Source organism: Somniosus microcephalus, chromosome 17, assembly GCF_052327205.1.
Source record: "Somniosus microcephalus isolate GS21.2 chromosome 17, FLI_Smic_1.0, whole genome shotgun sequence".
Classification (NCBI taxonomy): Eukaryota; Metazoa; Chordata; class Chondrichthyes; order Squaliformes; family Somniosidae; genus Somniosus; species Somniosus microcephalus.
The window spans coordinates 52095265-52110529 of NC_141003.1; the positions used below are offsets into that span (position 1 = coordinate 52095265).

The 15265-nt window shown below is 45.5% G+C and overlaps 1 protein-coding gene across 1 annotated transcript; it reads right to left on the reverse strand.

The window, feature by feature from the left end:
- Nucleotides 1-244: 244 nt before the first annotated feature.
- On the reverse strand, nt 245-15030 carry LOC147105707 (protein monoglycylase TTLL8-like). The gene is made up of 4 exons (XM_086010938.1): nt 14789-15030; nt 8905-9053; nt 4286-4526; nt 245-719 (listed from the first exon to the last, which is right to left on the reverse strand). Exons 1-4 carry the CDS (start codon nt 14881-14883, stop codon nt 245-247), a joined length of 960 nt encoding a protein of 319 aa, XP_085867064.1. The 5' UTR covers nt 14884-15030.
- Nucleotides 15031-15265: the final 235 nt, after the last annotated feature.

Below are 15265 nucleotides of genomic sequence, written 5' to 3' on the forward strand. Positions count from 1 at the left end.
TGCACCCGATATTGGCCCTCCCCCTCTTGAGCACTGAGCCAACCAGCAGCGCATTTAGTGCTGAGCTCAGCGCTCCAATCATTATAATGAGCAGGCAGCACGAATTTTAATTCTAATAGCAACATTCCTGAAATTAAAGATAAACCACCATAATTATGGCAAGTAGCACATTTCAACTTGTATGATTGTGGTCACACTACTGCAGTGGTCAGGAAATATCAATCCTACACACAGAAATGCTTGTTTAGAAAAAAATATTATGATGGAGGTAAGATATTCTTACCTGTCTAGACAGACACTCAAATTGTCCAATGTTACACTTGCTGTTATATTTTCTGTCAATGACTACTTTGATGGTGTCTTCCTGCACATTTGCACACAGCAGTGCGGTAACAGAAGTAGAGCGTGACATACTTGGACTCAAGTTGATCTCAATTAGCCATGGTTTAAAGTCTTCTCCCAGCAAGAAATCAGCACCATATAGTCCAAAATTGTTTTTGTGTGCTTGTACAATCGACTGAACCGTCACCAGAATACAAATGATAGCCTTTTTCATAGAAGGGTGGACAATCTCCTGCCAGATGTTGTCGTGACCTTTAATTTTTAAATAGTCTTGGAACTGGCCACTTGGCCATATGTTTTCTTTTGGCACCAAAGGGTTACGTTCAGTAGACGGTTTTAATTGCTTCTGGATGGCATTGTTGCAGAGATGCACTGAACTGTGGAAAAATTAAACATCATTGTACCAATTTTGCAAGAAGTTTGGCATAAACAGTGTTATTTAATTTTAAAACATTATTTCCCAATATTGCTTTGGAAGTCCACATGATAAAAGTAATGGTAAAAACGTGCACGCCAAAAGGGCAGTAGGGCCCATTACACTGCTCTCACCTTGACATCCTGGCAACAAGGTCATTAACATAACAGTAACGCTACACGTAGCGGTTCAACCAACTGGGCAACCACCCAGTATGAAAAGCATTATACTTAAAGGACTAACTTCAGGATACCACACTTCAAAGTGTCACACATTCTTAGGGCAAAAATTGGTGATTGTTGAGTTACCAAATTTGAGTCGCCATCTTGATTTTTCACTTACTTGAAAATTCACCAGTATAATTAATATTCGTAACATAAAACCCTATAAAATATTAATCATTGTTCTTGCTCGTAGAGTTGCCTGTAGAGTGTTGTAAATCCTGGAATACGTTTCCTTGAGCCAGGTGCTAAACTTGGAGTGTCTAGTTATAGATTTAATTGTTGACTTAGGCTTTGCTGCCTGTTTATTTGGATCAGAAATGGTTTCAACTATGCACACATGGCTTGGGCTCCAATAGTGCATGTACTAAATAAATTATGCAGCCACTTTCTCTCTCTTGATGAAGCCAAACAACTGCTATACTCACTCCTGTTGCAGCCATGTCCACTTTGTGGCTTCCTGGTGCAGCCACTATCTGGGGTCCTGCAGCAGCCATGGTCACTTTGAGCCTTCACTGTAGTGATGGCCGCTACTTCGTTGTTGCCGCAGCTGTGGATGCTTTTCAAGCTCTGGCTATAAGAACATAAGACGTAGGAGCAGGAGTAGATCATTTGGCCCCTCGAGCCTGCTCCGCCATTCAATACGATCATGGCTGATCTGATCTTGGCCTCAACTCCACTTCCCTGCCTGCTCCCCATAACCCGTGACTCCCTTATCGTTCAAAAATCTGTCTATCTCCACCTTAAATATATTCAACGACCCATATAGTCACTATCTCTGTTGCTGCTGCAACTGTGGTTGTGGTTGCTGTCTGCTCTCTACCTTCTGGCTTTTTTCTGCTGCGCTGCCCCGTGTGCCTCCTCCTTCAACTGCTCCCTTCCCCTAGTGCTGCTGAAACTCCAGAACAACCCCTCTACAGGCTCCAGAAGCACTCCATAGTAGTGACAAATCCTAACCCCCTGGCAGTACCTCCAAGACCCAGGTCCCCCTTAGTGCTGATAAATCCCAGATCTTGTCCAGTGCTTCCATATCCTCTTGAGTACTCCTAGACCCTCCCCCGCAGAGTATTGACAGACCGCACAGTCTAGCCTCCTTTACCAAACCCCTGCGACATCCAACAATTCTTTCCAGATGGTCTTTCCCTGCCTGCCAACGTACCCGTGTTTCAGCCCCACCGAATGCTCCCAAGCCCCCATCAACTATCTAGACACTATCCCTCATGGGTAGTTGCAGATAGCAACCTCCACCCCAGCTTCCTCCCAGGCCCTGTTTTCCTGCAGCCAATACCTTCCATGTGTTGCAAGACATACTACCTTCAGCTTCCTCCTGGCTACTGCTTTCCTACAGGCCAAGTCCTCAGCCCCTCACTTGTGTATGCTTCACTGTCTCTCAGATAGCCTCTCCAAGCCCACTCCTGGCACCTACCTCAAACCTGGTAAATGTTGACCACTATCTTGCTGTGGATCCTGGGCATTAAATAAGGCAAGAAGTAAAAGTTGAGTGCAAAGGAACACGTGTGAGAGCCACAAGGACAGCTTGGGAAAGGCATAGCAGAGAGAGGTGGCACTGTGAAGGAGAGGCTTTCACACAGTAAGTGAAGGAATGAGATAAAATATTCAAGGACAAATAAACGGAAGGATAGCACAATGTAAAAACGTGTCAGAGCCATACAGAGAGGGAAGAAAAAGAGTGGAAGACAAACAGGTTGACACAGATGGTGACAGAGAAAAAATTACAGAGTAGCAAAAGAACAAGAGAAACAATTGAAAAAGAAGAGTTCGTTTTGTTTTTATTTTGCTCAGGAGCAACAGCACTAGAATCAACACTGCATTAAATGAAATTGGTCATAAAAAAGCATATTCTCTGACTCATCATCAGCTCTGCCACAGGCAATCCCCTAACTTGATTTGTGACCTATTATATCCTTGACCTTATCTGTTGTTTTTGTGATATGCACATTCTTTCCATTTAGCTTTCATAGCTGTAATCACTAAGTTATTGTTTATGATCCAATGTTTTGTATCTCTCTCATAGATTTATCACCAACTCGATTCATGTTTTGACAAGTTCATGATAAAACAGATTTCTTATTAATTCTCAGGGTGTGGGGGTCTGGATGTTGTCCAGGTCTTGTGAATGAAGCTGAGCATTGTGCAATCATCAGAGAACAGCCTCACTTCTGGTCTTATGACGGAGGGAAGGTCATTAATGAACCAGCTGAAGATACTCAAGTCTGACACACTGCCTTGAGAAACTCCTGTAGCGCTATCCTGGTTCTGAGATGATTTGCCTCCCATGGCCACAACCATCTTCCTTTGTGCCAGGCATGACTCCAGCCACTGTAGAGCTCCTCTCCCCCCACACCCCGACCCCATTGACTTCAGTTTTACTATGGCTCCTCGGTGCCACACTTGGTCAAATGCTGCCTTGATGTCAAAAGCAGTCACTCTCACCTCACCACTGGATTTCAGCTCTCGTTTCCATATTTGGACCAAGACTGTAATAAGGGCTGGGGCCAAGTGGTTCTAGCGGAACCTAAACTAAGCATTGGTGGGCAAGTTATTGGTATGTGTTGCTTGATACCACTGTTGACAACTCCTTCCATCATTTTGCTGATGATTGGGAGTAGGCTAATGTGACAGTAATTGGCTGGATTGGATTTGTCCTGCTTATTGTGGACAGGACATACCTGAGCCTAACAGAGAGGCTGCTGGAGATGTCTGGGATATTGGCTGATAGGTATGATTCTGTAAGAATGATTATGTCAGGCTGTTGCTTGACTAGTCTGTGAGACAGCTCTCCCAACTTTACCACAGGCCCCCAGGTGTTAGTGAGGGGGATTTTTCAGCATTGACTGGGTTAGGTGTGCCTTTGTCCTAATTCGATGGCGCGGTCACAGCCGAGTGGTCCATCTGGTTTTATTCTTTCGTTCTTTTCTAGCGTTTGATACCACTCAGTGCTTTTCTAGACCACTTCAGAGGGAAGTTGAGAGTCAACCGTGTTGGTGTCAGACTGGGGTCACATATAGGCCAGACTGGGTAAGGGCAGCAAGATTCCTTCCCTAAAAGACATTAGTGAGCCAGTTAGGTTTTTACAACAATCCGACAGCTTCGTGGTCACTATTACTGGTACCAGCTTTTTATTTCCAGTTTAACTGTCACGATGGGGTTTTGAACTCACGTCCTCTGGATTATTAGTCCAGGCCGCTGGATTACTCATCCAGTAACATAACCACTGCACTACCGTACCCATAAATAACTTCAAATATAATATATTTGACACAATCTGCATTCTTTTTTGCTTTACCTGTCTAGGTTTTCCAGTGTGAAGGGCTGAGTGGAAAATCTTAAGTAGCAGTCCTTATAGAACCAGATGGTTATCGGGTTCCAGTCTGTGACAAGGAACCACAGTCTGATGTCGAATTTGGTATCATAAATCAAAAGTGGCTTCTCGATGTACTTCTGCACAACCCACTTGGGGTTTACTAAAGAATGGTCAAAATCCTTTAGTTTTAGAAACTCATCCAGTCTGTCTACACATTTTATACCTGTAACATGAACATTAACAAAACATTATGGCCTAAAAATTCAGTATAGCCACGTTTGGGGCGCTACAGCCAGGTGGCCGCTAAAGTTTGCGCCCGGCGCAAATTCGCGCCACCTTTGCCGATATTCAGTGGCATCGCCCCAAGCGGTTGCTGCTGCGCTAAAACAGGCGATGCACGACTATCATTAGGCGCTAAGCCGGCGGCCCGGGGCGAAACCCCCGAGGGCGGGCGCAGCGCAGGTGCGGCGAGCTGCTGATTGACGGCAGACACTCTGGCGCCGGTGAGCTCTTAAAGGGGGAGGGTGGATTTGTTTTTTTGAAAGGCCGAGACTGCTCGATTTGTGTTTTTGGGGGGGGCTTCTCTCCATTAGTTTGTTATGTGGGAAGGGCACAGAGGTATCAAAGTAATAAATGTTCTTAAATCGCACTGTCCATGCTTTCTTTTGGAAGTCCTGGTTGCCCTGCTCGGCTGAGGGCTTGTGGAGCGGCTACATTCATCTTGGCACAAGCCATTCCCTGAGAGGGGGCCTAGAACCGACGTTCAATAAGCCGCCGACGGGCGGCCCTTGCACTTTCTGCCTCCCTCCTGTGCTGGTCCTCCTCCTCCTCCTCCTCCTCCTCCTCCCCTGGTGGTCCTCCAATGTCTGGTGGCAGTGGCTGAGTCCTGCGGATAGCCAGGTTGTGCAGCATGCAGCACACGACCACGAAATTGGAGACTCGCTCAGGCGAGTACTGTAGGGCTCCTCCGGAACGATCCAGACAGCGGAACCGTTGCTTTAGGACGCCGATTGTTTGCTCAATGAGGTTCCTGGTTGCTTGATGGCTGTCATTGTATCCCTCTTCAGCAGGGGTGCTGGGCGCACGGAGCGGGGTCATCAGCCAGGTGCACAAAGGATAGCCTTTGTCCCCGAGAAGCCATCCTCGTGGGTGAGGCTGGGCCTGGAACATGTCTGCCACAGAAGTCTGGCGCAGGATGAAGGCATCATGGCTGCTGCCTGGAAAGCGGGCATTGACAGCTAGGATGATCTGCCTGTGGTCACACACCAACTGCACGTTGAGCGAATGGTAGCCCTTCCGGTTGCGGTAATCCTCGGCATGCTCTAGAGGTGCCCGCAAAGCCACATGCGTGCAGTCAATGACGCCCTGCACCATGGGGAAGCCCGCTAATGCTGCAAAGCCCATTGCACGCTGTTGCTGCTTGACAAGGGCCATGGAGAAGGAGATGAACTGACGTCTCCTTCTGAAAAGGGCATTGGTCACCTGGCGGATGCAGCAATGTACGGCAAACTGGGAGATGTTGGAAATGTCCCCAGCAGCGGATTGGAAGGAGCCGGTGGCATAGAAGTTGAGAGACACCGTCACCTTCACTGCCACCGACAGAGACGTCCTGCTCCTCAGCTGTGGCTGCAGATCTCCGCGAAGCAGGTGGCAGATCTCAGTGACCACCACCCTTCGGAATCGCAGCCTCCGAACACACTGCTCGTCAGACATGTTCAAATATGAGAACTGCTGGCGGTATACCCTGGGTGGGTAAGGCCTCCTTAGCCGATGCCTGTTGCCCCTTCTCCCTCTGGCCATGACTGCCACTCTCTCACGGCGTCTCTGAGCCCTTTGAATGCAATGGAGAAGGCCAGCGTTTGCACCCATTGCAGCCCCCATTATATGTTTCCAATCAATGCTATGGCTCTGAAGTTAAAGACAAGTGCAAAGCTGTGGCCTGAAGCCACAAGTACCTGTGCGAATGTTGAGCCAAACCAGAAAGCTCTCTACCTTTGTCTCTCTGCAAAGATCCGTCTCTCACAAAGAAGGAGTGTTGCAAAATGGCTGCCATTTCTACTGCAGGAGGAGTGCCCTTTAATTAGCGCCCCCCGCGCCCCGCAGCAACTGGGAACCGTTCCCCTCCACCAGTCGCTAGGGGCGCCAGGCGCGCAATAGGCCGGCGCCACTGAATTTCCGGTTTGGGGCGCACAAAGGGCGTTGCACGATGAAATGACGTCAGGATCTGCGCGCGCAGCTGAGCGCGCGCAAAGGCTTTGCGCCGCCGCTAAATCTTTACTGAAGTTGGGGAGAGGCGCAGACCGCGCAGCGCCCGGCCGCTAGCCGCCTAGTGCCCCACATCTCCGCCTCCTAAGGCGCTAGCAGCTGGCGCAAACAACTGAATTTCTAGGCCTATAGCTGCACTTTTCAACATTCTAGATTTCATTATGAAGATGTAAACATTTGATTAAATTTAAGTAAATTTTGCTGGTGACTTCATGGAATATGTAGAATGACTGATGCCTAGGAAGGGTATGTTTTGAGAAAAATAAATTAATAACTAACATTTTATTACTATTTCTTAGGACTTTACAATCGGGCTGGTTGGGAAGCATTTTCAACAGAAAACTGTCCTTGTAAAATGTTCTGTCATCGCACAGAGTTTTAAGAAGATTAACTACTCTGGCCATGACTGCTTTGAGTGGTACCAGCCTTAAAATAGCCACCAGTTCATTGTCTAGGTTTGCAGTGGAATTATTGGTATTGGGCCAGTGACTGTTAAATAAGTGCATCATCTGGAAATGCTTTAGAAGTGTGTCTTCATGTAGTTTAAAAGGAGCTTTGGAAAATGCTTACGAGGGGTCACCGACAAGTTAAGCATAAAGCCGCATCAATGAAAAAGATTCTTATACCAATGTGGGTTTGATCAATGACACCCTATTCTCTTGGAAATATCAGCCATCCTGTAGAAGCCAACAGCCATTTCACACTGTGATCCTAAGTCATTTGCCATCGTTCTGTAATGTAATTCTTTTTTGAATAATGTATCACATTCCTTCTAAATACTTGTGCTGTTGATCTAGACACATTGCTAATGTTTGCTCTTACAACCTGAAAGAATCCGGAGGCCTGTTAACCAGGGCCTGAGCAGGGAACCTGAGGAAGGCAGGTCTGCAGCTGTCGGAATGGCGAAGAGGCCCTCCAAAGTAGGTGGAAGTCTTCCCTTTGTGCGGCCAGGAGGACCAGGAGTGCTTTTCTGGGCTCCGCAAGGAAAGTCATGGGTCTTCCCTGGTCCAGACTCGCTCCCCCTTCCCTTCCGTGAGGCCCTCCCGAAATCACCTCCCTGTGACTTACCTGGTTCCCGCGATCCTTCCTTTGGTGATGGCTCTGGCCACATGAACCTCTGCTGGCTTGCTGCTGCTTTCCGCCTGTTTCGGATGGGCAGCTGAGGCCCAGAAGTTAAAATACTCCGATCCTTAAATTTCGCCTGCGAAAGCAATTTGCACTTGCTACACACCCTCGCCTGGCTGAAACCCGTTGGGGGTTAAAATCATCCCCATTATTACTGTATGCTGTTATTCTATACAAGTATGTTGGGTTTGACCTGTATATGCAAACAACAACAACAACTTGTATTTATATAGCGCCTTTAATGTAGTAAAACGTCCCAAGGTGCTTCACAGGAGTATTAAAAGACAAAATATTTGACACCGAGCCAAATAAGGAGAAATTAGTGCAGGTGACCAAAAGCTTGGTCAAAGAGGTAGGTTTTAAGGAGCGTCTTAAAAGAGGAACGAGAGGTAGTGAGGCGGACAGGTTTAGGCAGGGAATTCCAGAGCTTAGGGCCTAGGCAACAGAAGGCACGGCCATCAATGGTTGAGTGATTATAATCAGGGATGCTCAAGAGGGCAGAATTAGAGGAGCACAGATATCTCGGGGGGAGGCTGTGGGGCTGGAGGAGATTACAGAGATAGGGAAAGGCGAGGCCATGGAGGGATTTGAAAACAAGGATGAGAATTTTGAAATCGAGGCGTTGCTTAAACGGGAGCCAATGTAGGTCAGCGAGCACAGGGGTGATGGGTGAACGGGTCTTGGTGTGAGTTAGGATACGGGCAGCCGAGTTTTGGATCACCTCAAGTTTACGTAGGGTAGAATGTGGGAGGCCAGCCAGGAGTGCGTTAGAATAGTCAAGTCTAGAGGTAACAAAGGCATGGATGAGGGTTTCAGTAGTGGATGAGCTGAGGCAAGGGTGGAGATGGGCGATGTTACAGAGGTGGAAATAGGTGGTCTTAGTTATGCTGCAGATATGTGGTCGGAAGCTCATTTCAGGGTCAAATATGACACCAAGATTGCGAACAGTGTGGTTCAGCCTCAGACAGATGTTAGGGAGAGGGATGGAGTCAGTGGCTGGGAATGGAGTTTGTGGCGGGGACTGAAAACAATGGCTTCAGTCTTCCCAATATTTAATTGGAGAAAATTTCAGTGAAATAATAATGCCCAGACTCACTGCCACAAGTTTCCACCAGTTCAACCACCACACTTATTTATGAAGTATCCTCCATTTCACACACGGCTACAGACATAAGAATGAATGGCACCGACCAGGTTTTGTTTTATGTTACCTCTACCCCGTGACTTTGCAGCTGGTTTGACGATCCAGATGTTTCTGATACCATCTATTTCCAACTGCGGATGGACAGACTTTAGCCTATTGAGAACGTTCTGGCAATGAATCAAATAATTGTGGGAGCCAGGAATTGTAGCTTGGTTGCTGAAGAAACACAAATAAACAAGAAAAGAAATATCTAGCTATCTAAAAAACAATTGCTGCATTTCACTTAGTCTACAAATAGTGTTATAACTTAATATGTTCATAACCCAACAGAAATACAGAACAGAATTAGGCTCCCGGTCAAAATATTTGACCTATTTTGAATAGATGTTCTTGCCTGAGTTCAAAGAGAAAGGACGGTTAACCACAACTTGTGTGTGACATTTTAATTTTCACTTCGCGAACAGATGTTGGAGGCTTGAAGTACAGATAAGGTTCACTATCAGACAGTCTTGTCTATGCACATCGAGACAACGCCTTGTTTTAAGAGAAACAAATTAATAGTTGTTCTACGAATAAGAAAAATAATTTTGACTAACTTTAAATTTCAGGGAAATGAAAACTTGCATGTCAGTGACCAGGATACTTCAGTAATGCACAGACCAGAAAATGGTCACCAGGAGTACATGTTTTCACACTGATATCATTAGTATGTACTTCATATGTATTGTTTCTCCACCATCTCGCAAAAATCTACGGGGTCCATATTCAGAGACCCATTAAAATGAAGGACCACAAATCGGGTGCACTGACCTCCACACTCCTATCACAAACCTATGCTTCTGTCAAATAAAACTCCGTACCAGGAGCAGAGTCTCCAAAAATGTACCCCTATGTTTTTGAACATGGCTACAAGTCAGCTCCTCTCCTTGTACCCTATCCTGTGTGCACAACAAAGGGGGTAAGCTGGGGTCCCATGTCTCCGCTACAAAAAGAAGGCTTGTTTGAGGTTGTAGCTAGCAGAATGGGCATTTCTCACAACGATTCTTTCAGGTGGTTCCAGAAATCTTTTTATATAGATTACAAAAGTGAGGGGAAGATTTGCTCTGATCACTAAGTGTAAGTGACATTGTAAACATAGCCAGGAAGAGTTCTTGGCTTAGGCTTTCCGATTGGAAGCATCCATGGTGGCGTATGACTTCCACCGGTCCCAGAGATGGCCCCCCCTTACCCTGGCCATATTCCAGTTCCAGCAACATTGTACATGCAGCTGGTGGGCTCCCCAGCCTCTGGGGCGGGGGGGAGGGGGGTGGGGTTCGGGAGGGGGGTGGATCACACTCGACTGGAGGTGGAGACTATCTGCAGCGCAGCAGGAGGAAGAGCATCTGCCAAGCTGCCTGAAGAGAAAAAATAAATTGTGAAAATGTTTAATTTTGTTGATGGGACCTGTAGATGGTCACGCCTCGAGTGTGCTTGCATGGGCTTCTCTTCTATTTAAATGCTGAGGTCCATTCCACCAGCCTGGGAACATGCCTCAACCCTAACAGACAGCCTCTATGTCTGGCGTTCAAACTGGGAAAATACAGGAAACAGGATGGAGGCCGTGTTTCCCTCATTATCACTTGATTTACATACCCCTGTCCAAAATATCAGCAGGTATATCTCCCGCCAGAAAGATGGGGGGAGAAGTGCTCGAGGCAGCGATCGTGGGAGGGGGGGGGTCAAGTGGTGGACAGCAGTGGCACTCCAGCACCTCCGGGCTCCACATTCAGGTAAGTACTTTTATAAAAGTTACCTTTTTGGTGGCGGACTGCAGCAGTCCCTTTAAGGACTGCTGGGTAGGTGGTATGTAGACCATGTTTTACGGCACACAGTCAGTACCAGGACAACTGCATTCAGGGCAATCCAATTTGGTAAAGGGGGCATCAAACAGGTGTTAGGCCCACTATTTGCATATAAAAGCTTAACAACTACTTCAGGCGTGGACCCTGGACGTGTCTTTTGATGCCTATGTTGAATGATGAATAAAGTACTTTCATCACATCTTTTCAGACTGCAGGAAACTTTGCACAGGTTATTGAAAAAAGTGCAACAGTGCATTTTCGTCCTCTCAACAGCAATGTGTGAGGGATTTACAAACCTGGGGCGTAGATTTTGACGCTGTGCGATAATGTAAAACAGGCGAAAGCGAGTCGACAGCCTGTTTTACATCCACCACCCATTTTACACCATCTTGCAAAGTCAAGATATATCCCCGCCGACCTCCCCTCCCCCCCACACCCCCCTAGAATCGCGACCTCTCTTCCACCCACCCACCCAGAATCGTGACCTCCCTTCCCCCTCACCCACCCACCCACCCAGAATTGTGACCTCCCTTCCCCCCCATCCACCCAAAATTAGTAGCCAATAATGGGCTATTTTTGGTGAGTGATGTTAACAAATAAACTTATTCGAATAAACAAATAAAAATGATCCCCTAAAAACATTGTTCCAAAACTATAAAATGTCAATTCTATATTGAAACCATACCATACTAAAAATATCCCCCTTTAAGAGCCCTTCACGTGCGGAGTTTCCTTTGTGCCCACTTGAAACAAGTTTTGAAGGCAAAAGGACAAACCCAGCACAACAAATGGAAAGTTGTAAAATAACAACAGAAAATGCTGGAAAAACTCAGCAGGCCAGGCAACATCCGTGGAGAGAAAATAGAGTCAACGTTTCGGGTGAAAACCCTTTGTCAAGACTGAAGAAGCACAGGAAATGAAATAGATTAAAAGGCCAGTGGGGGCTGGGAGAGAACAAAAGAGAAGAGAAGAGACATTAAGAGGTATTCAAAATGAGATGAGATGGTAATAGGACTAGTGGAGACAAAAGACAGCTCTAGATTAGCTGAGTTTTTCCAGCATTTTCTGTTGCTATTTTGGATTTCCAGCATCTGCAGTATTTTGCTATCGTACAAATGGAAAGTTGTGCTGAGTACTCATTTAAATACTTCTGCATGCATTCGAGGATCCAAATGAAGCTGTGACGCAAATCTGTAATTTTTTGGTCTAAACACTTTTGTTACTGTGATTGGCGAATCGGGAGCACGTAGTGGGAGTTTGGGCGGGCACCTGATTTGGGGGACCCACAATTTTCAATCCAAATCGTGGCCCTGAGAGTCAGAGTATTCCATATTCTCAAATATGCACAACTGCCGCGCGAAGCTCTGCGTTGAGAGTGCTGCAGATGAGCATTCACCACCAAATGTACACAAGCACTCAAGAAACAAAATGCAGCCAGCGGGAATTGCATGTGGAGGATTTGAGCACAAAACACACCTACACTCTGCACGACTACTCCAGCTCAGCACAAATCCAGCCCAAGTTCATCTCAAAATAATAAACAATTAAACAAATACAAAGCTTCAACAGTAGAAATTCTGATCAGCGATGTTCGCACAACAAATACTTAACACACTCATACTACATCCCTGTGCGTGCTAAGTTTACGCACGGCTAACTCATTTAAAATAAATGCTTAACACCTGTGGAGAAATAGCACACACAAGACTGTAGTACAAGCAAGTTAAGCAATTGTACATGAAATGTGCCAATCAATTTCTAAAGGCCTGGAAATTGCAGTCGGAGGTTTGTTGCCCGCGTACACCTCTGAACCGCAAGAAAACTATGGGCCGTCTTTTCCGATCTGAGGCTTCCTGCGTGCGGAGGCCTCCAATCTGGAAAAAATCTACGGACTTACCTGAGGGCTCCTGAAGTCCGGACACTTCCGTTCCTGGGCCTCTCCAACTCGAAATGCGCAGGGCCCGGGTATCCCAGAGGTGCAGGCGGTTCGCAAGCGTCCCTGGGATCACGTGGGCCATGGGGAGCCAATCAAAGAAGGGAATCTCCCTTCATACACTTGACAGATAGACCTGTCAAATATATGAATGGAGATCACCCCAAAAACACTGTAAAACATTAAATAATAATTTTTTTTAAATCACATTTTTAAAATGAGTTGAAATTACAATAAATTAAATATTTTAAACAAAAATGTAGTACAGTATTTTGAAAAAAATGATTAAAGATTTTTACAGCGCTAAAAATAAACTTACCTCTTTTAAAGTATTTTTAAATGATAAATGAGTGAAAAAAAAATTTAACTTTTTTTCGACTCTTATGCTGGTAAAAGCAGGCCCGTGTATCCCAGAGGCGCATGCGGTTCGCAAGCGTCCCTGGGATCACGTGGAGCCAATCAGGCATAAGATTTCTAAGGGTTTTCTGCGGGTGGAGGGTCTCCAGAAAGCGCAACTATCCGCCCGCAGATGCCCTTCCTCAGGACAGGCGTCCGATCTGTCAAGAGCATTCTTGACAGATCGGAAATGCCGGTTTTCAGCACATGCGCTTGGCATGCCTGAAACCGGCATTTCCAATGTCCCTCTGGGTGTGTACACACCCGTAGGGATCGGAATATCTGGCCCTATGTACTTACCTGATGGCTCTGGAGCTTCGGACTCTTGCGCTCCTGGGCCTGCAGGCATATGCTTGCATAAAGGCCCACGCATCCCGGGGCGCATGTGGTTCATAAGCATCCCTGGGATCATGTGGACCAGGCCAACCAATGACAAAGAGGTTTCCTATTATGCTTATGGGGGATTCCATTTTCATACGGAATTCCCATAAGCATAATGGAAATCACCTAAAAAATAACATTTAACAACAATGGAATAAAAATAATCACAGGTTCAAAATTAATTAAAATACCCTTTAATTAAACATTTAAAATAAAAATTAAATTTTTTGAAAAATAAATGTAAACATTTTTAAATGGGACAAAAATAACCTAAACTAATTTTAAATGTAGGTGAATGTTTAAATAATTTAAAAAAATTATTTTATCATTTATTTTAACCCATACGCTGGTAAAAGAAGGCCCAAAACCTTTTACCAGACATAAAGGTTTTGTGGGTATTCGCTGGGCAGTAGTTGGGCAAATAACCCAGCCCTGCGCCAGCGAAAGTGAATTTACAGCAATGCATACAATCTGTCAAGGCGAACCTTGAAATCTTGCATGCGCAGCGCATGCGGAAACCCGGAACTTGCGGGGCACTTACGACGGCGTACGTTGTGCGTACATGGTCATAGGCACCGTAAAATCTGGGCTATCATTTATTATTCACTGTTCCACATAGTAGACAAACTCATGGCACAAGCTTATTTTCAGCTGATATTGTGGCCTTAGAATTATATTCCATGATTGCTAGATCTGAGCAAAATAAAAGTTGGTCAAATAGCCAGTAAAGAGGTTTATCAAGTGGAGATCTATGGGTATAGAGACATAGAAGATAGGAGCAGGAGTAGGCCATTTGGCCCCTCGAGCCTGTTCCGCCATTTAATGAGATCATGGCTGATCATCCAAATTCAGTACCCTATCCCTGCCTTCTCCCCATATCCCTTGATCCGTTTAGCCTTAAGAAATATATCTAACTCCTTCTTGAATATATTTAATGAATTGGCCTCAACTGCCTTGTGTGGTAGAGAATTCCACAGGTTCACCACTCTCTGGGTGAAGAAATTCCTCCTCATCTCAGTCCTAAATGGCTTACCCCTTATCATATGCAATATGATATTTACATAAAGTAGTAGTGTAAAATCCGTCACTGTCTTAGCTTTTAGAATGATTCAAATGATTGAGCTTCCAAAAATACCAATCATAAAAAACTATTGTATGAATTTTACAGCAGTAGTAACAAAAGACCACAGGGGTTCATCTGACCCACCATAACTTTGATGAGAAATCGGCAGGACCCCTGGAGAAATGGCACAAATACCCATTCATATAATTTCTCCAGAGGTTCTGCTAATCTCTCACCAAAGTTACTGCCAGAGAGCAGGAGAAATCCAAATGGAAACTGATGGCCAAAGCTTCTATACTGTTCAGAGAATAATGGTTACAGCCTTTCTCTTACTTACTGAATGAGGTCATAGTGCTGTTCAATTAGATCTGCCCACTGAGCTTCATTAAGTGTCAGTAGGAATTCTTCTTCAATATCATCTTCATCGTACATCAGACTTTGCAAGAAATCCTCACACACTTTGATGGCAGTTTCTATCAGCGCAGTGGATAACTGACTACATGTTCTGCTGGGCAGTCCAGAATCTGTGAAAAAAGACAAAGAAATGTACCATTACGTAGAACGTATTGCGACTAATTATTTTGAGTAAATGTAGGGTAGGGCATTACAATCATGAAACCCTTTATACAAGTGGGATTGAAAGAGGACAGCGGAATGTGGATGATGAGGAATACAAGGAAGTACAGGAAACTTTGTGTTATCCGGAGGCTAAATGTCCGGCAAGCTCGAGCCACCGGCAAAAATCAGGAGCCGTTTTGTTAGGTTTTTTTTCTTCTCGTGGCTTTTTTTTCCAACAGTCAGTCTCTGGAAAGTC